This window comes from Theropithecus gelada, chromosome 12 (genome assembly GCF_003255815.1).
Source record: "Theropithecus gelada isolate Dixy chromosome 12, Tgel_1.0, whole genome shotgun sequence".
In the NCBI taxonomy this organism is placed as follows: Eukaryota; Metazoa; Chordata; class Mammalia; order Primates; family Cercopithecidae; genus Theropithecus; species Theropithecus gelada.
Genome location: NC_037680.1, coordinates 89,933,559 through 89,959,885, shown reverse-complemented (window position 1 = coordinate 89,959,885; position 26,327 = coordinate 89,933,559). Strand labels below are relative to the sequence as shown.

The 26,327-nt window shown below is 36.1% G+C and overlaps 1 protein-coding gene across 3 annotated transcripts in view; it reads right to left on the bottom strand.

Annotated features, from left to right (window-relative positions):
* SPAG16 (sperm associated antigen 16) overlaps positions 1-26,327 on the bottom strand; it is a 1,132,640-nt gene that overhangs the window by 1,070,713 nt on the left and 35,600 nt on the right. For all 3 annotated transcript variants that reach the window (XM_025405273.1, XM_025405272.1, XM_025405275.1), the window contains one exon: positions 4,827-4,934. In XM_025405273.1, the coding sequence (XP_025261058.1) occupies positions 4,827-4,934 (108 nt within the window). The remainder of the gene's footprint in view (positions 1-4,826; positions 4,935-26,327) is intronic.

Here is a 26,327-nt window from a genome sequence, read left to right as displayed (position 1 = left end):
ACTCTTCTACACAACCTCTGGAATCTCTGTTTTGCTCAGAGCTTTCCAGGCACTGTTTCCTGCCAGGCTTTGTGTTCTCTCATTCTATACTTCCACAAGTTAGTTATGAGGCCAAAGATTGAAAAAGACTATTGCAGATATTTCTTACATTTCACATACCTCCTTCGTTCTGGGTACACCATGCTGCAAGTTCCAGCTACCTCTATAGCCCTGAACTCTGATCTCTGCCTCTTCAGCTCCGAAAATCACCATGCTCTGCTTAGGCTATATCTGGTCCCCTCTGTTGGAATGGGAGTCTGTAAGGGCCAGGAAATAAGTAGGGTCCTGGCTCACAGCATATTTGGTCCATGTACCCAACCAGTGATCAATTCCAGTGTTCCTGAGTAAATAATTGGAATTGATATGCTTGGCAATTGGAATAAGCTAGCAGAATGGGGAAGGTTATCCCCAGCCCCTTCTTGGATGTCAAATACATCTATGTATATTTCTTCCTACACTTTCTAATACTGAGTGTTAAAATCCTAAGTATAACTAAGGAAATATCTATTTTTCCTTTCAATTTTATCAGAGTTTGCTTCATGTATTTTGAAGCTCTTATATTAGAGTAATGCATATTTAATACTATGTCTTCCAGGTGAACTGACTCTTTATTACATGAAATGTATGAAATGTCTCTGTCTTCTTCTCTGGTTCTCAGGATGCCCCTGAGAATGTTTTTCTGTAGCCCTATGGGCTTACAGAGGTGGGCCCCATTTCCTACAAAGAAGTAGTACTTCAGCTGTGCTGCAAGATGCTGAAAAGCCCTCTTCCCCACAAAGAAAGAGATGTCCCCACCCCGGCCCCACCGCTGGAAGTATCCCTACCTCCTCTCCTCAGTGTGATTACGGAGGAAAGAGACTATACATCTAAACTGCTGCAAAAAATAGTCAGCATGTACTGGCAGGAACCAGAAAAGTACCCCCAGAGGCTGGATTTTGAGGTACTTGATTAAAGGGGGGTGGAATGCAAGACTGGAGAAACAATAATTCCTTGACCTCCCCACAGTGGATTTAACATTATAGTAAGAACTCCAGTGAATAAGGTAGATTCACTTCTAGGGTGGTCCTTAGAAACTTGGAAAAAGATAGCCAACACTGTGAAGTAGAAATGCTGGAGCTACCTTAGCAGACAGTAGAGGAAGCACTCCATAACACCATAGCAATTATATACTGTTATAAATAGCCTCAGTTTTTCTGCAAATTACCCCTGGCTATTTAATTGAGTGGCTATTTACTGGGGAAAGCTATTTTTAAGAATTTGTCATTCAAATTCAGAAACTTAAAGCAAAATCATGACCTCACTGTTAGAATGGGAGTCTATAAGGGACAGGAAATAAGTAGGGTCCTGGCTAAAGTCTGCTCACAGCATATTTGGTTCATGTAAGCACGCAGTGATCAGTTCCAGTCTTCCTGAGTAACTAATTTGAATTTGTATACTTAACAATTGGAATAAGCTAGCAGAATGGGGAAGGTTATGCCCAGCCTCTTCTTGGATTTCAAATACACCTATGATGGACTATTTGATATTGTTCCAGAAGTTCTGTTTATGTTTTTTCAGTCTTTTCTCTTTGATTCCCTGCTCATTTCTTTTCAGCTCTTTTCTCTTTGAGCACCAGTTGGATCATTTTCCATCTTCCTGTCTTCATGTTTATTGATCTTTCCATTGGCAATGTCCAATCTTCTAAGACCTACTAGTAAATTTTTCATTCGCACATTATGTTTTTTTCAGTCCTCAAATTTCAGTTCAATTCTGTTTATCACTGCTATAGTCACCATTTTCTTTAAAACTCTAAGCATTTCATAATAACTGTTTTAAAGTCCCTGTCTGCTAATTCTGTAATTCTCTTTTCTCTGTGTCTGTTTCTGCTTTTTCCTGATTATAGGACATATTTTCCTGCTTCTAGATATATCTATAGATAGATCAATCCATATAAACTTTATTTATTTATTGTATGTTGGACATACACTTGTCGGAATTTTGTTTTCTTCCTTTAAAGAGTTATTTTCTGACAGACAGTTAATTTCCCAGTGAATCAGTTGAGTTTTTCAAAGCTTATACCTTTAAGCTTTTTGGAGAAAAAGTCTAAAGCAGCATTTTCTCTAGGACCAACCAGGTCTGCTTCTATGGCATGGCTTGTGGAGGATATTAAGTAAATGTTCAGAGTATTCAGTGATGTTCCTTCCCTTATGGCTGATCAGTACTCCTACATCTCCCAGCACTGTGCAACCTCTGGAATCTCTATTTTACTCATAGCTTCCCAGGTGCTGTTTCCTGCCAGGCTTCGTATTCTCTCATCTTATACTTCCACAAGTTAGTTACGTGGCCAAAGACTGAAGAGAACCATTATAGATATTTCTTAAGCTACATTTCATGTACCTCCTTCCTTCTGTGTACACCATGCTGCAAGTTTCTGCAGCCCTGAACTCTGATCTCTGCCTCCTCAGCTCCGAAAACCACCATGCTCTGCTTGGGTTATATCTGGTCAAACTGTGGGCTGAAAAGTACCTTCAGGAAGATATGTGGGGTGAACATCCTGCTCATTTTGTGTTTGTCTTCTCTTAGGCATCAAGGTCCTGCTTTGCCAATTTTCCACCATCTTAAAAAAAAAAAACTGCCTCATGTATTTTGTCCAGTCTTGTAGTTCCTTACATTTGGGGAGCTAGTTTAGTACTAGTTGGAGAGCTAATTCTATACTATTTACAATGGCATAGCACAAAGCAGAAATTCCCTAAAAGTCCTCCAAAAGAATAATATTTTATTTCATTAATAATTGAAACAGAGCTTTTCATTTTCTATAATATTTTCATAGCAGTATTTATAAAAGTCATTAATTTGGATATCACATTATACCTCATTGATGATAGCAATAGAAATTAAGTATTAAAGTGCAGTTGCATTTTATATACATTTAATGTGTATTAATACGACATTCAGAAAGAGTAATAAAAATAAAAATTTAGGTAGTACATACAGTTCTATCCTCTGTTCTGATTAGCTTCGTGTGTGTGTGTATGTATGTGTGTATATATATATATACACACACATACATATATATACTTTGGTGTATACTATAATCTCCATAAACATTACATATGTCTAAATACATAAAACACACAGATATAGAATTGTATACACACAACCATGTACACTGTAATCTGTGGATGGTTGAAGAATTTTAAAGAAAATATTGATGGCAAAATTTCCCTTTTTTTACTAACTTTGGAATTTAACTAATTCATGAGATACGGCTTGACTATCTTCTGTTAAAAGAATTAACAACACATAGAATTTCACTAGAATGTAACAAAGAAAAAACATCGCCACAAAAAAATTAAAACATAAAAAAAATTAGCTGGGTATGGTGGCATGCACCTGTAGACTCAGCTACTCAGAAGGCTGAGGTGGAAGGATTGCTTGAACCCAGGAGTTGGAGGCTACAGGATGCCTTAATCTCACCACTGCATTCTACCATGGGTGACAGAATGAGACTCTGACTCTAAAAAGCAAAACAAAACAACAAACAAACAAAAAAGAAATACTATAAAATTTATTATCAAACTAGTTGAAAAATTTACAGAAAAAGTAAGGTAAACATTTAATGTTTTACAATGAAAGGAAATATGGATACACTATTAATGTATTTGGATAAAATATGACATAAGAGATCTCAGACCCCAATTTTGCCTGGCATCAAAAACACTCTATCCTATAGCTGATTTATTATGCAATAGCACAGCTATCAGGCAAAGTATTCACTGTGTTTGACTGGTTAACTTGATGCCCAGCTTTTTTGTGACTTGATGGCATCACTGAAGTTTTGTTTTAGGTCTTTATAAAATGCGCTTTAGTGATTCATCCAGATTGCTAAATGGAGATGTTTTTCTTAATGATTAAATGAAGAAATAAAGGCTATCTGAGTACAGACCAAGTGTAGCTATATTACAAAGTAATGTGTGCTTCTTTACAAGGGTGCCTGAAATAATGAAATATGAAAAAACATATAATCTAAAGTGATTAATTTTATATGAAAAGTATTCTCTTTAAACGTATTAGGAATTTGAAGAAGTATGGTATATTTTTAAATATAAATGGTTAGGGGCTATTGTATTGGACAGCACAGATATAGAGTATATCATCACGAAAAGTTCTGTTGGATAGCACTGCCTTAGAGCAAGCAAATAGAATTTTATTTAAGGATTGTAAATTTCTTTACTTGTTTTTGTAGGGGAGGAAGGTAAAGAAGGAGAGAAAGTAAATCTCAATAATGTCTTCAAAATAATTTATAAAAGACTTTTAAATTCATAGTCATTTAGAGATATGTCCCCTATCCCTGCAATACCACAGCCGCACTTCACTCTCTTTGCATACAATTTGATGAACATACCATGTTTTTTCATGTCTTGGCACATTTGCAGAGGATGTACTATCTGCCAACAGCACTGTGTTGACCCCACTTCCTCACTGTCTACTCTTATTTGTACTTGAGAATTTAATTCCTGTGGAAATAAATCCTTGAGTCATCTCACACTCCAGTCTTATTGGGATGATGGCCCTCTTGGGTGGCATAGCAACAATGCAGTGTATTTCAGTATATTTCTGCTTAACTCCTCCCACTTCACACACACAAATAGTTTCTGAGACCCTTGACAGCAAGGGCCGCAACTTACTCATCTTATGCTCAATAAATGTGGCTCTAATAACTTTGTCTAAAACTTTCTGTCATAATCAAATTACTTAACATGTATTAAATAACTCTTTAATAAATAGTACAACAAATATAAGCTTACCCTTTGAGGTCATTGATTAATTTGTTTTTTTCCTGGACTATTCGCTTGTGATGCATTCGATGAAAATCACGCTCTTTCTGAATTTTCAGCAGATCTTCTCTAGCTTTGCTGCAAAAAAAATAGTAACTTTATAAATCACTGCTAATTCCTTTTTCAAAAATTATTTAGTCTTGAGTTCAAATCTAGTATTGGGCCATTCAGAAGATAATAGGAAAACAAATATTTTGCTATAATTCTCATTGAAGGTTCCCATCAAACATAATTTGTATAAGGTCATATTAGGTTTGGGGGTGAAGGATGAAAGGGCAAAACCTGTAGTTCCAAAAATATGATTCATCTACATTTCATCTAAGTAAGTGAAAATTAAAGGTATGCTGCCAGAACATGTCCATAGTATAAACCATTTACTTCCAAAGAGAACTTGTTTGGCTTGGAAAATTGAAATATATGAAACACGATAATTCAAAATTATTAAAAATAAAGACTTTATGGAATTTAACTCTGAACTTCCTAGAATGTAAAGTTAAAGAGAATATACTAGATTATTCAGTTCTGATATTTGGGAAAAGAAAGCATATAAATTCTAAAAAACCAAGATTTTATGGTATATATTAAATAAATATATGTCATCAGTGGATCTGATTATTACATAATTCATAGCTTGATGAGAATGGTCTTCAATATCAGTGCTGTAATAGAGAAAAATTTTTCAACTTGATACATCTTCTGCAAACCTCTGGCATAAGGCAAGCGAAAGCATTCTTTCTAAGCCCAGGTTCTATGTGAAAATTTAATAAGAAGGTTTCACTTACCTCCATAATATAGTAGTTTCAATATAATAATGTGAAATATAATTTATAATGAAAAAGTAGTTCTCAACCTCAGATAACTGACAAAGTACTACAGCATTGAGACTGTCACATTTCTATTCTGAAAAATGGACTGCTACCTCACATTAGGCTTGAAACAGAAGAAATCTACTTTTCTGGGTCACAACTATTTCAAAATTGTGATTCACATAAAATAAATGCACATGAACAGATTTCTGCTTTAAGTGGTGTCAGAACAGCCAATCACTGAGGAGCAGTGTATGGGATGCTACCAAAGATATTTATGAGATAAAGTAAGGCTCTCAATGAAGCATAAGTCAAGATCAGTGACTTCTTGATGCAAGATCAAATTACATGAGGCATATGGTGCAAGGTCTCGGATCCATTCTTCCAAGTTTCTTTCTTCTTCTTTTCTTTTTTTAAAATTTTAAGTTCTGGGGCACAGGTGCAAGTTCTGAAGGTTTGTTACATAGGTAAACGTGTGCCATGGTGGTTTACTGCACCTATCAACCCATCACCTAGGTATTAAGCCCAGCATACATTTGCTATTTTTCCTAATACTCCACCGCCCCCAACCACACCTCCCACCCCCCAACAGGCCCCAGTGTGTGTGGTTCCCTTTCCTGTGTCCATGTGTTTTGACTGTTCAGCTCCCACTTACAAGTGAGAACACGCAGTGTTTGGTTTTCTGTTACTGTTAGTTTGCTGAGGATAATGGCTTCCAACTCCATCCATGTCCCTACAAAGGACATGATCCCATTCCTTTTTATGACTGTATAGTATTTCATGGTGTATAAGTACCACATTTTCTTTATCTGGTCTATCATTGATGGGCATCTGGGTTGATTGCATGTCTTTGTGATTGTAAATACTGCTGCAATGAACATACACATGCATGTCTCTTTGTAACAGAATGATTTATATTCCTTTGGGTATGTACCCAGTAATGGGATTGAGTCTATGTGTGTCTTTGCATGTGAGATGGGTCTCTTGAATACAGCACACCAATGAATCTTGACTCTATCCAGCCTGCCACTCTGCATCTTTTAATTGGGGCATTTAGCCTATTTACATTTAAGGTTAATATTGTTATGCATCAATTTGATCCTGTCATCATAATACTAGCTGGTTATATTTTGCAGACTTGTTTATGTAGTTGCCTCATATTGTCACTGGTCTGTGTACTTCAGTATGTTTTTGTAGTGGCTGGTAATGGTTTTTCCTTTCCATATTTAGTGCTTCCTTCAGGAGTGCTTGCAAGGCAGGCCTGGTGGTGATGAATTCCCTCAGCATTTGCTTGTCTGAAAATCATTTTATTTCTCCTTCATTTATGAAGCTGAGTTTGACCAGATACTAAATTCTAGGTTGGAAATTATTTTAAGAAAGTCAAATATTGGCCTCCACTCTCTTCTGGCTTGTATGGTGTCTGAAGAGATCTGCTGTCTGATGGGCTTCCCTTTATAGGTGACCTGGCCTTTCTCTCTGGCTGCCCTTAACATTTTTTCCTTCATTTTGGCCCTGGAGAATCTGACGATTATGTGTCTTTTGCTTGATCTTCTCATGGAGTATCTTACTGGGGTTATCTGGGTTTCCTGAATTTGAACACTGGCCTGTCTTGCTAGGTTGAGGAGGTTCTGGATGATATCCTGAAGTGTGTTTTCCAACTTGGTTCCATTCTCTCTGTCTCTTTCGGGTACTCCTATCAGTCACAGGTTTGATTTTTTAACATAATCGCACAGTTCTCAGAGGTTTTGTTCATTCCTTTTCATTCTTTTTTTCCTCTACTCTTGTCTGCCTTATTTCAGCAAGATAGTCTTTAAGCTCTGATACCCTTTCTTCTGCTTGGTCTCTTTGGCTATTGATGCTTTTTATTGCATTGTGAAGTTCTTGTGTTGTGTTTTTCAGCTCGATCAGGTCATTTATATTCCTCTCTATACTAGTTATTTTGGTAAACAGCTCCTGTAATGTTTTTTATCATGGTTCTTAGCTTCTTTGCAATGAGTTAGAACATAATTCTTTAGCTCAGTGAAGTTCATTATTGCCCGTCTTCTGAAGCCTACTTCTGTCAATTCATCTATCTCAGCCTCAGCCCAGTTCTGTGCCTTGCTGGAGACATATTGCCATCATTTGGAGGGAAGAGGCACTCTGGCTTTTTCAGTTTTCAGCATTTTTGTGTTGATTCTTTCTCATCGTCATGAGTTTATCCACCTTTGATCTTGAGGTTGCTGACCTTTGTATGGGTTTTTTTGTGGGGTCCTTTTCATTGATGTTGTTGTTTTCTGTTTTTCTTTTAGCAGTCAGGCCCCTCTTCTGTAGGGCTGTTGCAGTTTGCTGGGGGTCCACTCGAGACCCTATTTGCCTGGGCCCCTCCCACCCCTGGAGGTATCACCAGCAGAGGCTACAGACCAGCACAGATGGCAGCCAGCTCCTACCTCTGGGAGCTGTATCCCAGAGGGGCACCAACCTGATGCCAGCTGGAATTCTCCTGTATGAGGTATCTGGGGACTCCTGTTGGGAGGTCTCATCTAGTCAGGAGGAGTGGGGATCAGGGACCTGCTTAAACGAGCAGTCTGGCTGCCCCTTGGTGGAGGAGGTGTGCTGCACCCTCATCTGGGCTCCCCTGACTCTCCAGAGCCAGCAGGCAGAAAAGACGAAGACCACGGATCCATTATATCACAGCTGCCCCTTCTCCTAGTGACTCCTCTCAGGGATATCAAAGTTCTGTTCATGAACTCCTATCTAGGGATGCTGAAATTCCCACAGAGAGGCCTGTCTCAGTGATAAGAAATGGATCAGGGTTCCACTTAAGGAAGCAGTCTAGCCATGAACTGACACAGCTGCTGTGCTGCGCTGTGGGGAATTGCTCCTAGTCCTGACCACCCAGTCTCACTGGCACCTACAGCAGGGGACAATGGCCAACTGGAGCCGCAGTGATGGTGGCCGCCCCTCCTGCCCTGGGAATTAAGTCTTCTTAGGCAGTCTCTGGCCTGCTGTGTTGGCTGGCAGGGATTCCAAGCCAGTGTGTTTTAGCTTGTGGGGTTCTGTGGAAGCGAGGCCACTTGGCTCCCTGGCTTCAGCCCCCTTCCCACAGGAGTGGACAGATATACTGCCTCATGGGAGTTCCCAGAGCTGGAGTATGCAAATACTCTGTGTCTTGGTGCCTGCTCAAATGGCCAGCCACCCAAGCAGCTGCCATGTCTTTACAGTTCTGTGCTTGGGATGCAAGGCCCTGGTAGCGTGGGCTTGCAAGGGGAACTCCTGATCTGTGGGTTGCAAGGATCCATGAGAAAAGCATGGTTTTCAGGGATAGGTAGCACAATCCTGCACCACCTCCTTTGGCCCAGGGAGAAAGCTTCCTTTGCCCATGCAGCTCTTGGGTGGGCCCTTGATGCTTTTCCTTGCTTTCCCTGGGTTGCACCAACCACCTAGTCAGTCCCAGTGAGAGAAGCTTGGTACCTCAATTGAAGATGCAGAATTCACTTGCTCTTTTCATCCTTCTTGGTGGGAGCCGCAGAATGGAGCTGTTCCTATTTGGTCAACTTGGCTGCTCCTGCCCTCTACGTTTCTTTCTCCCCACCTCCCAGTACACCCTATTTTTTAAAAATGACCTCTACTGTTATTTATTTTACTGCCAATTTTGTAGATTTCATTACGTGTAAATAAACAACATTCAGGTGACTCACAATACTCATGGTGAACTTTCTCCACCTAAACCTCAACCTCATTTTCATGCCAACAATCTTATATGTGCAAGCAATGATTGATTCGAACATTCAGTCTTGAAAAATCATCTGAGGAATATACTAATGATTAGATAAACAATGTATTCTTTCCTGATTTTAACCCATGTGTGTATATCAAGAATATAATTTGACAAATAATATAAGTTGACAACATAAGTTGAGAAATAATATAGATAATGATATTGAATGAAGTGCTTGTTATCTAATTTTTCTAATTTGCTTGTCATTGCATTGCTTCTGGTCAAGATGTCTCTATTGTAAAAACAAAAATTAATGGTTATTTTCCTTTAAATATTTATAGTGTATTTTTTAGTGTTAGTGTAGGAGTTACATATATACACTTTAACAAAAAAGATAGTGCAATTTAGGACAGTTTTGCATCTCAATGACAATAAAGCCTATATTCAAAATAGATCTTTCAATTTTTAGATTGTAGACAGGGATGTAATTTTCTCAAGTTCATTATGAGATTCTTTGGGAACAGTTCATTATGCTTGTGACAACCCTTTTTGAATTGTCTTGTTATTTGCATACTTCCATCTCTTCCAAAATACTACAAACTTCTAGTTTTAACCATTTATCTATATTGCTAAATGAAAATATAATTTTTAATTATTACTTTTTAAAATTTTTGCAGGTACATAGTAGATGTATATATTTATGGCGTACATGAGATAATTTGAAACAGGCATGCATGTGTAAAAATCATGGAAAACAGAGTATTCATCCCCTCAGGCATTTATCCTGTTACAAAAAATCCAATTTTACTTTTACTTATTTTTAAATGTACAATTAAGTTATGACTACAATAACCCTGTTGTGCTAACAAATACTAGGTCTTATTCATTTTCTATTTTTTTCTGTACCCATTAACCATCCCTGCCTCACCCACACCCACCCACTACCCTTCCCCAGCCTCTGGCAACCATCCTTCTACTCTCTATCTCCATTAGTTCAAGTGTTTTGATTTTCAGATCCCACAGATAAATGAGAACATGTGAAACTTGTCTTTCCATGCCTGGGTTAACATAATGACCTTCAGTTCCACCATGTTGCAAATGACAGAATCTCATTCTTTTTTACAGCTGAATAGTTCTCCATTACATATATGTACCACATTTCCTTTATCCATTCATCTGCTGATGGACACTTAGGTTGCTTTCAAATCCTGGCTATTGTGAACAGTGCTGCAACAAACATGGGAGTGCAGGTATCTCTTTGATATACTGATTTCCTTTCTTTTGGGTACATACCCAGCAGTGAGATTGCTGGATCATATGGTAGATCTATTTTTAGTTTTTTGAGGAACTGTGAACTGTTCTTCACAGTGGTTGTACTAATTTACATTCCCACCAACAGTGTACAAGGGTTCCCTTTTCTCCATATCCTTGCCAGCATTAATTATTACCTGCCTTTTGGATAAAAGCCATTTTAACTGTGGTGAGATGACAGCTCATCGTAGTTTTGACTGACATTTCTCTGACGATCAATGATGTTGAGCACCTTTTCATGTACCTGTTTGCCATTTGTATGTCTTCTTTTGAGAAAAGTCTGTTCAAATTTTTATCCATTTTTTAATTGGAGTATTAGATTTTTTTCCTATAGAGTTTCTTATATATTCTGGTAATTAATACCTTATCAGATGAGTCATTTGCAAATATTTTCTCCCATTCTATGGGTTTATCTCTTCACTTTGTTGCTTATTCCCTTTTCTATGCAGAAGCTTTTTAACTTGATGTGATCCCATTTGTCCATTATTTGCTTTGGATGCCTGTGCTTGTAGGGTACTACTCAAGAAATTTCTGCCTAGACCAATGTCATTGAGAGTCTCTTTTAATTTTCTCTTAGGAGTTTCATTTTTATTTGATTTTTTGCATATGATGAGACATATTGTTCTAGTTTGATTCTTCTTCATATAGATATCCAGTCAGTTTTTCCAGCACCATTTATTGAAGAGACTGTCTTTTCCACAGTGTATGTTCTTGGCACATCTGTCAAAAATGTATTCGCTGTAGGTGTGTGGTTTTGTTTCTGGTTCTCTATTCTGTTCCATTGGTCTATGTGTTTGGTTTTATGTCAGTACAATGTTGTTTTGGTTACTATATTTCTGTAGTATAATTTAAAGTCAAGTAATGTGATCCAGTTTTGTTCTTTTTGCTTGGGATAGCTTTGGCTATTTTTTTATGTCAGTACCATGTTGTTTTGGTTACTATATTTCTGTAGTATAATTTAAAGTCAAGTAATGTGATCCAGTTTTGTTCTTTTTGCTTAGGATAGCTTTGGCTATTCTGGATCTTTTGTGATTCCATATACATTTTAGGATTGTTTTTTCTATTTCTGTGAAGAATGTCATGGGTATTTTGACAGGGGTCACACTAAATTTGTAGGTTGCTTAGGGTAGTATGGACATTTTAACAATACTGATTCTTAGAACCCATGAACATGGAATGTCTTTCCCTGTTGTCGTGTCCTCTTCAATTTCTTTCATCAGTGTTTTATAGTTTTCATTGTAGAGGTATTTTATTTCTTTGCTTAAGTTACTTTCTAATTTTATTTATGGCTATTGTAAGTTGGATTACTTTCTAATTTCTTTTTCAGATTCTTCACTCTTGGCATATAGAAATGTTAACTGATTTTTGTATGTTGATGTTGTATCCTGAAACCTTGCTGAATTTATCAGTTCTCATCATTTTTTTTTTTTTGGTGGATACTTCAGGTTTTTCCAAATATAAGATTATATCATCTGCAAACAAGGATAATTTGACTTTTTCCTTTCCAATTATATGCCATTTATTTCCTTCTCTTGTCTGATTGCTGGGACTTCCACTACTACATTGAATAATAGTGGTGACAATGGGCATCCTTTTCATGTTTCAGATCTTAGAGGAAAGGATTTTAAGTTTTCCCTATCCAGTATGACACTGTGGTATGACACATATAGTGTTTATTGTGTTGAGGTATGTTCCTTCTATACCAATTTTTTTGAGAGTTTTTATCATAAAGGGATGTTGAATTGTATTACATTTTTCTCAGCATTAATTGAAATGAACATATGGTTTTTATTCTTCATTATTTTGATGTAACATATCACATTGATTAATTTGCATATGTTGACTCATCCTTGCATACCTGGAATAAATCCCATTTGGTCATGATGAATTATCTTTTTAATACATTGTTGAATTCAGTTGGCTGGCATTTTTGCTGATTTTTGAGTCAACATCAGAGATACTGGCCTGTAGTTTTGTTTTTAGATGTGTCTTTGGTTTGGGTATCAGGGTAATATGGGCCTTGTAGATGAGTTTGGAAAGATACCCTTTTCCTGTATTTTTCAGAATTGTTTGAGTAGCACTAGTGTTAGTTCTTCAAACGTTTGGTACAATTTAGCAGTGAAGCCAGCATGTCCTGTTATTTTGTTTACTGGGAGACTTCGTATTACAGCTTCAATCTTGTTCATTGTTATTGGTCTTTAATATTTTGGATTTCTTCATGGTTTAATCTTGGTTGCTTGCACCTGTCTAGGAATTTACCCATTTCCCCTGGATTTTCCAATTTATTGGCAGGTAGTTGGTCATAGTAGCCACTGATGATCCTTTGAAATTCTGCAGTCCCAGTTGTAATGCTTCTTTTTCCATCTGATTTTATTTATTTGGGTCTTTTCCTTTTTTTTCTGCTTTAATCTGCCTAATGATTTGTTGATTTTATCTTTTCAAAAGAATAACATTTTTTGTTTCCTTGACGTTTGTATTGCTTTCTTCATTTCAAATTCATTTATTTCTACTCTGTTCCTTTTTATTTCTTTTCTTGTACTAATTTTCGGTTAAGTTTGCTCTTGCTTTGCTAGCTTTTTAAGATGAATCATTAGGTAATTTATTTGAAGTTTTTCTTTTTTGATGTAGGCACTTATATAAGTGCCTATAAATTTCCCGCTTAGTATTGCTTTCACTGTATCCCATAGATTATGGTATGTTGTGTTTCCATTATCATTTGTTTCAAGACATTTTTCAGTTTTCTTCTTAATTTCTTCATTGATCCACTGGTCATTCAGGAGCATATTGTTAAATTTCTATGTGTTCGTATGGTTTCCAAAATTCCTCTTCTTGTTGATTTATAGTTTTATTCCATTGTGGTCTGAGAACATGTTTGATATTATTTCAATTTTTGAATGTTTTAAAACTTGTTCTGTAACCTAACATATAGTCTGTCATTGAGAATAGAAATATCTATTAAGTCCATTTGTTCTATGGTGCAGACTAAGTCTGATGTTTGTTGATTTTCTGTCTGGAATACCTGTTCAATACTGAAAGTGGGGTGTTGGAAGTCTCCAGCTATTACTGTATTGCGATCCATCTCTCTCTTTAGCTCTAATAATATTTGCTTTATATATCTGGGTGCTCCAGTGTTGGGTGCATATGTATTTACAACTGTTATATCCTCTTGCTGAATTGACTGCTTTATCATTACATAAGACATTCTTATGAAGGTAAATCCTGCCAAGATCAGATTCTTCCCTTCAAGGCAGTGGGATCCCTTTTATCCCAGAAAGTGTCTAGAAATGTTATGTGGGAGCTTAGGCCTGGAATGGGGGCTTCAGGACCCAGGGGTGGTGCAGAAAAGGCACAAACCAGTGCCTACTTCTGAGGCCCCTGGGGAAAGGGCAACACACAGGCACAGGCAAAGATACTTTGCAAGTGAAGGAAAAGTAAAAGAAAAACTCTCTACCCCTGGCAGATGGACAGCTGTATTAGTTCATTTTCACACTGCGCATAAAGACATACTTGAGACTAGGAAGAAAAAGAGGTTTAATGGACTTACAGTTCCACATGGCAGGGGAGGCCTCACAATCATGGAGGAAGGCAAGGAGGAGCAAATCACATCTCACGTGGATGGCAGCAGGCAAAAAAAGTGAGCTTGTGCAGGTAAACTCCCCTTTTTATTTTTATTTTTTATTATTTTTATTTACTTATTTATTTTGAGATGGAGTCTCGCTCTGTCACCCAGGCTGGAGTGCAGTGACACGATCTTGGCTCACTGCAAGCTCCGCCTTCCAGGTTCATGCCATTCTCCTGCCTCAGCCTCCCAAACTCCCTTTTTAAAACCATCAGATCTCATGAGACTTATTTACTATCACGAGAACAGCACCAGAAAGACCTGCCCCCATGATTCAATTACCTCCCACCAGGTCCCTCCCACAACACAAGGGAATTCAAGATGGGATTTGAGTGGGCCAACCATATTGCACACTTGGCCCTCTCAAATCTCATATTTTCACATTGCAAAACACAATAATGCCTTCCCAACAGTCCCCCAAAGTCTTAACTCTTTTCAGCCTTAACTCAAAAGTCCACAGTCCAAAGTCTTATCTGAGACAAGGCAAGTCCCTTCCATCTATGAGCTTGTAAAATCAAAAGCAAGTTAGTTACTTCCTAGATACAATGGGGCTACAGGCATTGGGTAAATACGCCCATTCCAAATGGGAAAAATTGACCCAAACAAAGGGACTACAGGCCCCATGCAAGTGCAAAATCCAGCAGGGTAGTCAAATCTTAAAGCTCCAAAATGATCTCCTTTGACTCCATGTCTCACATTCAGGTCACGCTGACACAAGAGGTGGGCTCCTGTGGTCTTGGGCAGCTCTACACCTGTGGCTTTACAAGGTACACCCTCCTTCCTGGGTGCTTTCAATGGCTGGTGTTTAGTGTCTGTGGCTTTTCCAGGTGCACAGTGCAAGCTGTCGGTGGATCTAACATTCTGGGGTATGAAGGACAGTGGCCCTCTTCTCACAGCTCCACTAGGCAATGCTCCAGTAGGGACTCTGTGTGGGGGCTCCCACCCCATATTTCACTTCCGCATTGCCCTAGCAGAGATTCTCCATGAGAGCCCCACCCCTGCAGCAAACTTCTGCCTGGGCATCCAGGAGTTTCCATACATCTCTAAAATCTAGGCAGAGGTCACACACCTCAATTTTTGACTTCTATGCACCTGCAGGCTCAACACCACATGGAAGCTGCCAAGACTTCGGGCTTCAATCTTCTAAAGCAACAGCCTGAGCTGTACCTTGGCCCCTTTTAGTCATGGCTGGAGCAGCTGGAATGCAGGGCACCAAGTCACTAGAATGCACACAGCAGAGGGACCCTAAGCCCAGCCCATAAAACTATTTTTTCCTCCTAAACCTCTGGGCTTGTGATGGCAGGGGCTGTCACAAAGGTCTCTGACATGCCCTGGAGACATTTTCCCCATTGTCTTGGTGATTAACATTCAGCTCCTCATTACTTATGCAAATTTCTGCAGCTGGCTTGAATTTCTCCACAGAAAATGGGATTTTCTTCTCTATCACATCATCAAGCTGCAAATTTTCCAAACTTTTATGCTCTGTTTCTCTTTTAAAACTGAATGCCTTTAACAGCACCCAAGTCACCTCCTGAATGCTTTGATGCTTAGAAATTTCTTGTACCAGATGATAACCTAAATCATCTCTCTCAAGTGTAAAGTTCCACAAATCTCTAGGACAGGGGAAAAATACCACCAGTCTCTTTGCTAAAACGTAACAAGAGTCACCTTTGCTCCAGTTCCCAGCAAGTTCCTCATCTCCACCTGAGATCAGCTCAGCCTGGATTTCTTTGTCCATATCATTATCAGCATTTTGGGCAAAGCCATTCAACAAATCTCTTTCCAAACTTTCCCACATTTTCCTGTCTGCTTCTGAGCTCTCCAAACTGTTCCAACCTCTGCCTGTTACCCAGTTCCAAAGTCACTTCCACATTTTCTGGTATCTTTTCAGCAATGCCCACTCTACTGGTACCAATGTACTGTACTAGTCCATTTTCACAGTGCTGATAAAGACATACCTGAGATTGGGAAGAAAAAGAGGTTTAATGGACTTACAGTTCCACTTGGCTGGGGAGGCCTCACTATCATGGTGCAAGGCAAAAAAGAGCAAATCACATCTTATATGGATGGTGGCAGGCAAAAAAAAAAGAGAGCTTGTGCAGGGAAACTCCCCTTTCTAAAACCATCAGATCTCATGAGACTTATTCACTATCAGGAGAAGAGCATGGGAAAGACCTGCCCCCATGATTCAATTACCTCCCACCAGGTCCCTCTCTCAACATGTGGGAATTCAAGACGAGATTTGGGTTGCGACACAGCCAAACCAATCAACAGGTAACCATCTTAGGCCTAATATTCTCTCACAGCAAGTAGAAGTATCCTACTCCTGAGGTAGTAGTATGAAACTCCTACAAAGACCAACTACAGATAGAAGGCAGAGTTTGGCCACAACACAGAGGACAGACAAAGAGACAGGAAAAGTCCTCATTCCTAAGGCTCAGGTACACAAGACCTCCCTAGTGAAGATGGACTAAAAAGACAGAAACTCTCTGCCATCTCCCTGAGATGGCAGACTGTTTGGCATCATCCTTACCGAGTACTAAGTGAAGAGGAGGAGAGAATTTAAGTAGAGTGAATGGAAAATAAATAAATGATTGAGTTGACACTTTGTTGTGAAAGCACAAGAACCTCACTTGAATTCTCATTTAGAAAATGATTCCATTTTCAATTAGAAGTATGGAGAAAGGCTGTGTGTAGAAGAGATCAATTGTTCTGAAAAAGGATCAATGGATCTGTTCAAATAATTTGCAAAAAGAATAATGAACAAGATCTTTGAACATTTATTTTAACCCCATATTTTTAAAAAAGAATTGTACAGAATATCCTGATAGGGCTATCAAAACAAGTTAGCTCTAAAGCATGTCAAGTTGAATCAGTTTATCTAAAAAAAATACCATATTTGTTTTAGAACAGTAGATAAAAATCCAATATTATGTCTTTATAATCAGCTAACAGATCCAGGTACTTCACTGGAGCAATGCTAGTATGATAATAATATCATATTCAATATAGGAAATTATTCATAGCAATGTGACCTTGTTAATCTACATAACCTCTGTAAATATCAAATTTAGCACCTCCACAATGGACATATAATGAGCTTCAAAGCATATTCAATTAAATATTTTAGTAAAGTGGCTTACATATTGTCTTGCACATCGAAAATACTAAATTACTCAATAAATGTTTCTGTACTCATAATCATCATTATCATCATTTCATAATATTACTATTTAGTATAGTAAAAGAGACACACACAATTCTTCTAAGCAGTAAATTTATCTTCCTACAAGCAGTGTGCCAGTAAGTAAATATCCTCTAATTGACCAAAAATATTAGGGTATGTGATTATTAGTAACATTGTGTATCTTTTAAAAAATGAATTTAAAATTTTGTGAATATCTATTTTGAGTATACTACATTGTCTTAATTTCAGTCACTTGAATTATGTAAATGAGCTTATTTTTATCTTATGTGAAATGTAAACCCACAACATGTTAAAAATACTTTAAGAAATAATGCTGCAAAATTTCTTAAACAGAACCATAAATGTGCAGCATTGCATCAACTCACTTTTTAAATATACATTAGAAGCCTATTTGTGCTCATCCCAGGAAACAAAGCATAGGAATTGACTGAAGTATCAGACCTTAAAGTTTTTCTGACCATTAAATTGGTTTTCAGGGACTTGCTTTCTGTTTGCACAATGAAGTCTATTCAGTAAAAAAATTTAAATTCATTTCATGGTGGTGCCTCTCCTATTATGACCTTCCTGCTGCCCATCTGCTTAATAAATGGAAAATAAAAGTTGTACTAAAGAATAAAGTTTAAAATATTCATATAAGCAACTAATATTTTAAACTATATAATATTTCCTCATCACATTAGTAGAGCATCTTTGTGTTTTAAAAAAACACAGCAAACAGACATTCTGTTTCAAGTACAACGAAGTTAAGAGTTACTCAGTGGAACATTCTATTTAAATGTGTACATCATAAAGAAAACAATTTGCACATGCTTTGTCTTAATAAAATGGTACAATGACTATCTAACTTCTCCATTTCAGGAAACCAGCACATCAAAGTCTACAATTCAATTATGCAACATTAAAGTACAGATATTCTTACAGTGCTATAAAATTACTGCCCCAAAACTCCATTTTCAATATGATATGAATATTATCTAATAGTATGCTCAAAAATATTTTGAAGTGAATATCCATGGTAAAATAATTTTATTAACTGAACAGTTTTAAGTATTTTTGAATGATCACTTAATAACGAGTTTAGTGGATTATTCTGTTACCATCTGGCAAAGTAAATCATATACACATTTTCTTGTTTACCTGCATCGGAGTAGGCCATCTTTGTCATATATTTTTCTTACGTGCACAACTGAATCAAAGTAATTTCTGATAATAGTAGTTATATAATTAGCAAATATTCCATTATCTTCAATTGTTTATAAATGAATTTATTTAACCCACTAAATTTTATATTGGAATAATTGTTAGACTGCCAAAATGGAATTCAACCAGATTAGAGAAAAATTTTCATTATCTTAGCCAAAAAAGAAAGCAGTATATCCATATCCAGAAAAAATACCTTCTTAATTTAACAAGCAATTACTTAAACACTAAAGCATGAAATTTTGTGACCCTCATTATTATCTTTATTTTCACAGTGTTTGTTTCTGAAAGTCTAAAACTAAATGGGTCTTCACAAAAGCTGGGTACTCTTTGACCTTTTATAGAAGTAAATTTTGAAAGTGAAATAAAGGCCCCTTAGTAAATCACCTTAACTTTTCCTTAATATTAATTGTCATGTAATTATGGTTTTCTTTATGCCTATATTTTCTGGCAGATTGTAAAGGAAGTATTTCATTATTTTTAAAATGGTAGTTTTTCATCTTCCTGTTAGTAATCCCAATCAGTATTATTTTCTTCGGGGCTCTCAATAAACCCTTTCTGGTCTGCATTATATTTCCTTACTGTAAAAGCCTGGCAAAGGAAGACAATACTCAAAATGGGGAAAGACTGGTTACACTCCCAAGAAAATAATGCCTACCCCAAATAAATGCCATGAAAGGGGCGAAAATCACCAATTAACTGCTCTAAAAATTATTAAAAGCTTAACTAAAGAGCCAAAAGTTTAATAGCACACAATCACTTAAGCTCCTATTATGTAACAGGCACAGTGATAGGCCCTGGGGATATAGGGAACACAAAACATAGTCCCTATTATATGGAACTCAAAATGCAACAACAAAATATAAACATTAGATAATTAAATGTGAAGGGCATAAATTTCAAGCTCCTTCATAAATATAAAGTATTAAATATAACTTAAATGGAGAGATATGCTATGTAAATAGAAGGACAAAAACTTGTGATAGTATCAATTCTTCCCCCTCAAAAAATAGATATGCGCGCACACACACACATTTTTCCAAAATCAAGTTATATTTTCAACTTAATCCCCATCCTATGTCACACCTACGTCACCTGTGTCTGTGGAAATTGGCAAAATTATTCTAAATGGTCAACTGATTTTCAATAAAAGTGCCAAAGATATTAAATGAGACTTAAAGATAATTTTCTCAAGAAATGGTGCCAGAACAATTATGTGTTTCTATAGTAAAGAAAATTAACTTCTAGTTTCTACCTCACACGATGCACAAAACTTAAGAACATATCCTATGCTGAAATAAAAATATATATTTTAAGGGTTTTAGAAGAAAACAGAATTATCTGTTACCTATAGTAGAAAATGATATATTCAATAAAATGTCAAAATAAATACCATAAAAAAGATAAGCTATGCTTCATTAAAATTTAAAGTACCTGCTCAACAAAAGACACCATTAATAAATTAAAGACACAAGCCATAGACTGGGAGAAAATATTCACAATATTCTAACAAAGCACTTGTATCCAGAATATACAAAAAACTCTTACAATTCAATTACAACTGTATTCAATTACAATTCGTCATTTTTAAAGGATGAGTAGTATATCTTCAGCAAACAAGCAACATAAACATACAGAAAGCAGGATAAATGCTTTGTAGAATGCTTTTTAGAATGGTCAAAAAGCAAAAAAAAATTATGTTTAATATCATTTGTTATACAGAAAATGCATATCAAAAACACAAGATGCCACAACACAACAGTTAAAAATGACTACAATTGAAAAGACTAATAACACTCAATGTTAGTAGCTGTGTGGAGCAACTGGAATTCTCATGTATTCCTACTGAGAAAGCAAAATGGACCAACTTGAATGTGGGAATATGTACTAGCAGTTCATACAGAGTTAAACATCCATCTATCCCCCGATCCAGAATTTCCACTAAGCTTTTATAAAAAAGAAATGAAAACATATTCCTGTCAAATATTTGTGCCTCAATGTTCATAGCAGTTTTATCTTTAATAACCAACTGTTGGAAATAACTAAATGGAAAAAGGATAAAAAAGTTGTAGTATGCATTATACAACAGAGTACTACTTAGCAATAAAGAGGAACAAATTACTGATACAGGCAAAAATAATACATTGTACAGACTTTATGCTGAGTATAAGATGCCAAACACAATAATATGGTGTGATTCCATTTATGAAATTCTCAAACAAAACTAATCTATAGTGAAAAATTTCTGAAAAGTGATTGCCAGGACACAGAACAACTGAGAAGGGACATGAGGAAAACTTTTGGATAGATAAAAATGTTCTACCTTGACATAAGTGTGGAGGTTTAAGAGTTTACGTTTGTCAAATTATATAGCTAAGACATATATTTCAATGTATATAAAGCATAACAAAAAAACTGTAAAAAATATATAATAACTTGAGGTGTAGGGAATGGGTGAGAGTAAAAGAATGACAAAAGTAGAGTGTTGATTATCCTGTAGGTCTATGAGGTTCATTAGTCTATACTGTTTACTTTCTTTGAGTATATAGTAAGAAGGTAACATGAGATCTACCCTCTTAACAAATTTTTAAGTGTACAATACACTATTGTTGGTTGTAGTACAATGATACATAACAAATCTGTAGCATTCATTTTTGTTTACCTAAAACTTTATGCCCTTTGATTAGTAGTGCCCCATCTTCCTCTCCCCTCGTCCCCTGGAAACCACCATTCTACTCTTTGATTCTATAAATTTTGCCATATTAGATATCTCATATATGGGGAATCATGCAGTAATCACCCCTCTGTGACTGGCTTATATCACTTACCGTAGTGTCCTCAAGGTTCATGCATGTCCTCACACATTACAGAATTTCCCTCTTTTTAAAGGATGAGTAGTATTGCATTGCATGAATGCACCATATTTTTTTTACCTATTCATCTGTCAGTGAACATTTAGGTTGTTTCTATAATTTGGCTGTTGTGAATAATGCTGTAATGAACATAGGAATGCTAATATCTGCCTGAGATCCTGGTTCAATTTGATTCACTTCAAATAAATACTCAGGAATGGGATTTCTTGATCATATGGTAGTTTGAATTTTAATTTTTTGAGGAACCTTTATTCTGTTTTCAGTGGTGACTGTACCATTTGCATTCTCATTGGTAATGTGCAAGGGTTCCAATTCTTCCACATTCACATTAACACTTGTTATTGTTTATGTTTTTCTTCTTTTTTTGAGTCTTGCTCTGTCGCCTAGGCTGGAGTGCAGTGGCGTGATCTCAGCTCACTGCAAGCTCTGCCTCCTAGGTTCATGCCATTCTCCCGCCTCAGCCTCCCGAGTAGCTGGGACTACAGGCGCCCACCAACACGCCTGGCTAATTTTTTGTATTTTTTAGTAGAGATGGGATTTCACCGTGTTAGCCAGGATGGTCTCAATCTCCTGACCTTGTGATCTGCCCACCTTGGCCTCCCAAAGTGCTGGGATTACAGGCATGAGCCACAGAGCCTGGCCTATTGTTTTTTTCTAGTAATAGCCATCCTGAAAAGTATGAGGCAATTTCTCATTTACTTCTGATTTGCATTTCCTTGACAATTAGTAACATTGAGCATTTTTCCAAGCAGAAGCCTGTTCACATGCTTCTGCTCAAAACTATTAGCTTCACATACCACCTGGGGGAAAAAGCAAGTTTCTAGCAAAGGCCTCTACCACTAACCCACTGATTAGAGCCACTATAGCCTCCTTGCTAATCCTCTAACAAGCCAACCTGTCTCCACCATGTGCTCTTCATACTTCCTATTTCCTCTGCCTGGAATTCCATTTTCCCAAGTTTATACTTGGCTTTTTCCCTCAGTCTCTTCAGGTTTCTGATGTGCTTCCCTGCCCCCTGTCCCACCCCTTACCAATCCTACATAAAACAGCACCTCGTCTGTCTCCTTTACGCATGTTATTTTCTTCATAGCACTTACCACTACCTAATGTAAGTTGTATTTGTCAATATTCACATGTAGTCAATGGTTATCCTAATGTACTTAAAAAGTGTCAACTGTTTGGAGTTAAGGAAAAGAAGCCTGTCACTAAGGTAGGAGGGGCAGCACAGTATGATGTCACAGATGCTAAGGGAAGATAGGAATAAAAAACAGGATATACAAATGGAAAAAAAAAGACTGCTAAATTTGGGTGTCAAACAGTTCTCTGGTGTCCAAGGCCAATTAAGAAAAAGTGAAATGGAAGCCAGATTGCAAGATGTTCAAGTTCAAGTATAATGGTGATTTTAGGAATCAATCATCCAAACAAGTTTTTTGGTTTGTTTTTTTTTTTGCATTGCCTACACTGTGGGAAGAAGACATAAAATGCTAGTTAAAATAGGCAAGAAGATCAAGCAAAAAGGTTGTAATTAATAAAACTCATAATAGTTATTTATAAACTTCAGACCAAAGTAAATCTTTTGGCATGACAACTACCAAATAAAACAAGGTTTATGAATATAGTGTCTAAACTGTGAAAGACATAATTCTAAGTGATGTTTTATAATCTTCGTTCAACCACCAAATCTCTCCAACTGTGGTCACCTGCTTTAAATGCAACTTTAGATTTCTGCATTTAAAATAACAATAGGTCTACATTTCGATAGAAAATTTATGTTCTCCTTTTCTGAGAAAAACATTCTTCCTCAATATCCAGTATGGGAAATACTTGTACTTCCAATGGAACTATAAACTTTTAATAAGATCATTTTCTCCATAAAAACATCTATACAGAAATGTTCTCAATAATTATTTCCCAACTTTATATTTTGGAAGATAGACAATCTATATTTATAGATGGCACAGAGAAAACCTGTAGTCAAAAATTGGTAATGTTGACAACAGAGAAAATGACAATTGCCTGCTTTAATTACGGCAATTCAAATGATAGTTTAGTGTGAAATATTTTCTCCTTTCATTTCTTTCTTCATGCTTCATCATTGCTGAATTTAAAAAATACTAATGATGTGATTAATAAAAACCTAGAGATGACAGCGTTTAGAGTTATTGATAATAGCTGACATTTCAAAGCACTTTGTGATTTACAAAGCTCTTTAACATAGCTTGTCTCATTTAATTATCACATTATTCCATAGAAATTAAGAACATTATGCAAAATGATTCCCAGGTTAACAATAAGAAAACTGGGAGTAATTCAGCAAACTGAGTTAATAAGTAACAGAGTATTAGAAGCGAGGTATTTGAACTTTAAGATCAGTACTCTTTTCATGGCAACTTTCCCCCAGATAAATATTAATTTTATAGCTGTATCATTTATTTGATTTTTCTAGAGATACATCACTAAATGCTATTAGTATAATCAAGAATAATATATATCTGCAACCTGACTTTTTTGTGTATTAAAAATTATTAGAAAAGTGTTTTATATCTACAATTATTTTGCCTTAAGAAATATCCTAATCCTAAAAATATAAACATTAGCTCAAGTTCAATAAAGGGAATCTCATGTTTGTCACTACTTGCTATTTGAAAATTATCCTCAGAAGTCAAATTGAAAAACCTAGATGATTAAACATTACCATTTGGAGCAGGCTGGTAGCATGACAGACGTAGTTTGGAAAACTTTTTTCAAAACTTTATTGCAGCACTATTCACAATAGCCAAGAATGTGGAATCAACCTAAGTATCCATCAACAGAAGAATAAATAAATCAAATGTGGCACATATACACAATGGAATGTTATTAAACCATTTTTTAAAAACAGAATGAAACCCTATAATTTGCAGGAACATATATGGAACTGGAGATCATTATGTTAAGTGAAATAAGCCAGGCACAGAAAGACAAATATTGCATGTCCTTACTCACATGGGAGCTAAAATAGTTGATCTCATGGAGGTAGCAGGGAGAATGATAATTATCAGAGGCTGGGAAGTATGCGGGGGATGTAGGGTGGAAAGGGGAGATAAAGAGAAATTGGTTAATGGATACAAACAGATAGAAGGGTTAAGTTCTAATGTTCAATATCACAGTAGGGTGACTACAGTTAACAATAATTTATCATCTATTTTAAAATAGTTAGATTTAAAATGTTCCCAACACACACAAAAAAATCATGTTTGAGGTGATCGATATCCTAAATACTCTTGATTTGATTACTACACATTATATGTAACCAAAATAACACATGTACAATTATCATATGTACAAATGTATTTGATACATATGTATCAAAATATCACATGTACAATTATCAAATGTATAAATGTATGTACAATTATTAAGTATAACAAAAAACTACTGACAAAATGGAACAAAACTTCATTCTCCATTTTTTAAGAATGTATCAGTAGAACCAGGTTATAAGGAAGCATTTTACTAAAATGTGCTGTGAAAGCACACCATGCTTAATATCCACTCAGTAAAATAAAGATTAAGCATCTAAGGATCAGGCAGCTTCCTTTCAAATCTTCCATGTCAAGTAGAGTAAAGCAAACACAAATGTTCCTTGTCTAACTTTTTCGATTTTAAGTTCTATTGAATGAGATAGATTTGAGAAACAGTCACGAACTGTTAAAATTGAAACAATAATCTGATATTTTAGTGAGACAAGATGTTTTATTTGAGTGATGCATTTTAATCCTGGCTTCTTTTAACATTAATAATCTGCATGAGTAATATGTTTTTTTATATTATTGCTATTAAACATAATATTCAATAAACGACCAGTACTTAAAAATGACTATTCAATGTCACTGGAGCTAAACTTATGGCATAAAGAGGCTGCTTTGATCTATTTAACAGAAAATTAGCAAACTCAAGCAATAATTCAAAGGAGATCAGGAACTGAAAGTGTGTCAGGCAGCACTGTGAGAAATACGCTGTATCAAATTCCCAGTGAATCCATTAGATGAATATACAAAATCATAGTGAGCATCAGGGCAAATAGTACAAAACACTTTTGAGAAAGGGAACAAAGAATAGAGAGAACACTGGTTCTAGTAATATATTCTTCAGAATCATCATACACTTCTAATGTAAAATATAAAATTCTAAATGGTACATTACATCCATAGATAATACAAAATTTATATACCTTGCAAAAACATTTCTACAAGTACGGACAATACTTGAATAAATGATATCATACAAATTGTTTACTGCCATCGTTCACAAGTAAGAGCTTATTTTAAATGTTTTCTCTGCTTCTTAATGAAAAGTCATGTTTCTTTAAACTTATCAAAAATCTTATTATGTTCCTATTAATCTAATTTGGGTTTTAATATGCCTCTTTAAGTGAGAAAGGCCCTCTTTTTAACTATATTTAATAAAAATGAATTAATAAATAAAATATGAACTCTGCTTCACATCTGGGCATTGATTTTTCCATATAACATTGCCTCAGATGAGCAGATTCACCCCAAATTAATGCATTCACATATTCTTTGTCAGAATAACACTGGCTGTTTACCTAAAACTGTTCACCAGGAATTGCATGCCTTCCATCAATTGTAGAAAGAAAGGTGTGGAGAGATTTGGCTTCTCTTCTATGAATAAATTTATGCCAGGAAATTACTAAACAAAGGTTTCCTTTCAGTAATTCTAAGTTAGAATAAAATTTATTTTCATAAAATATATTA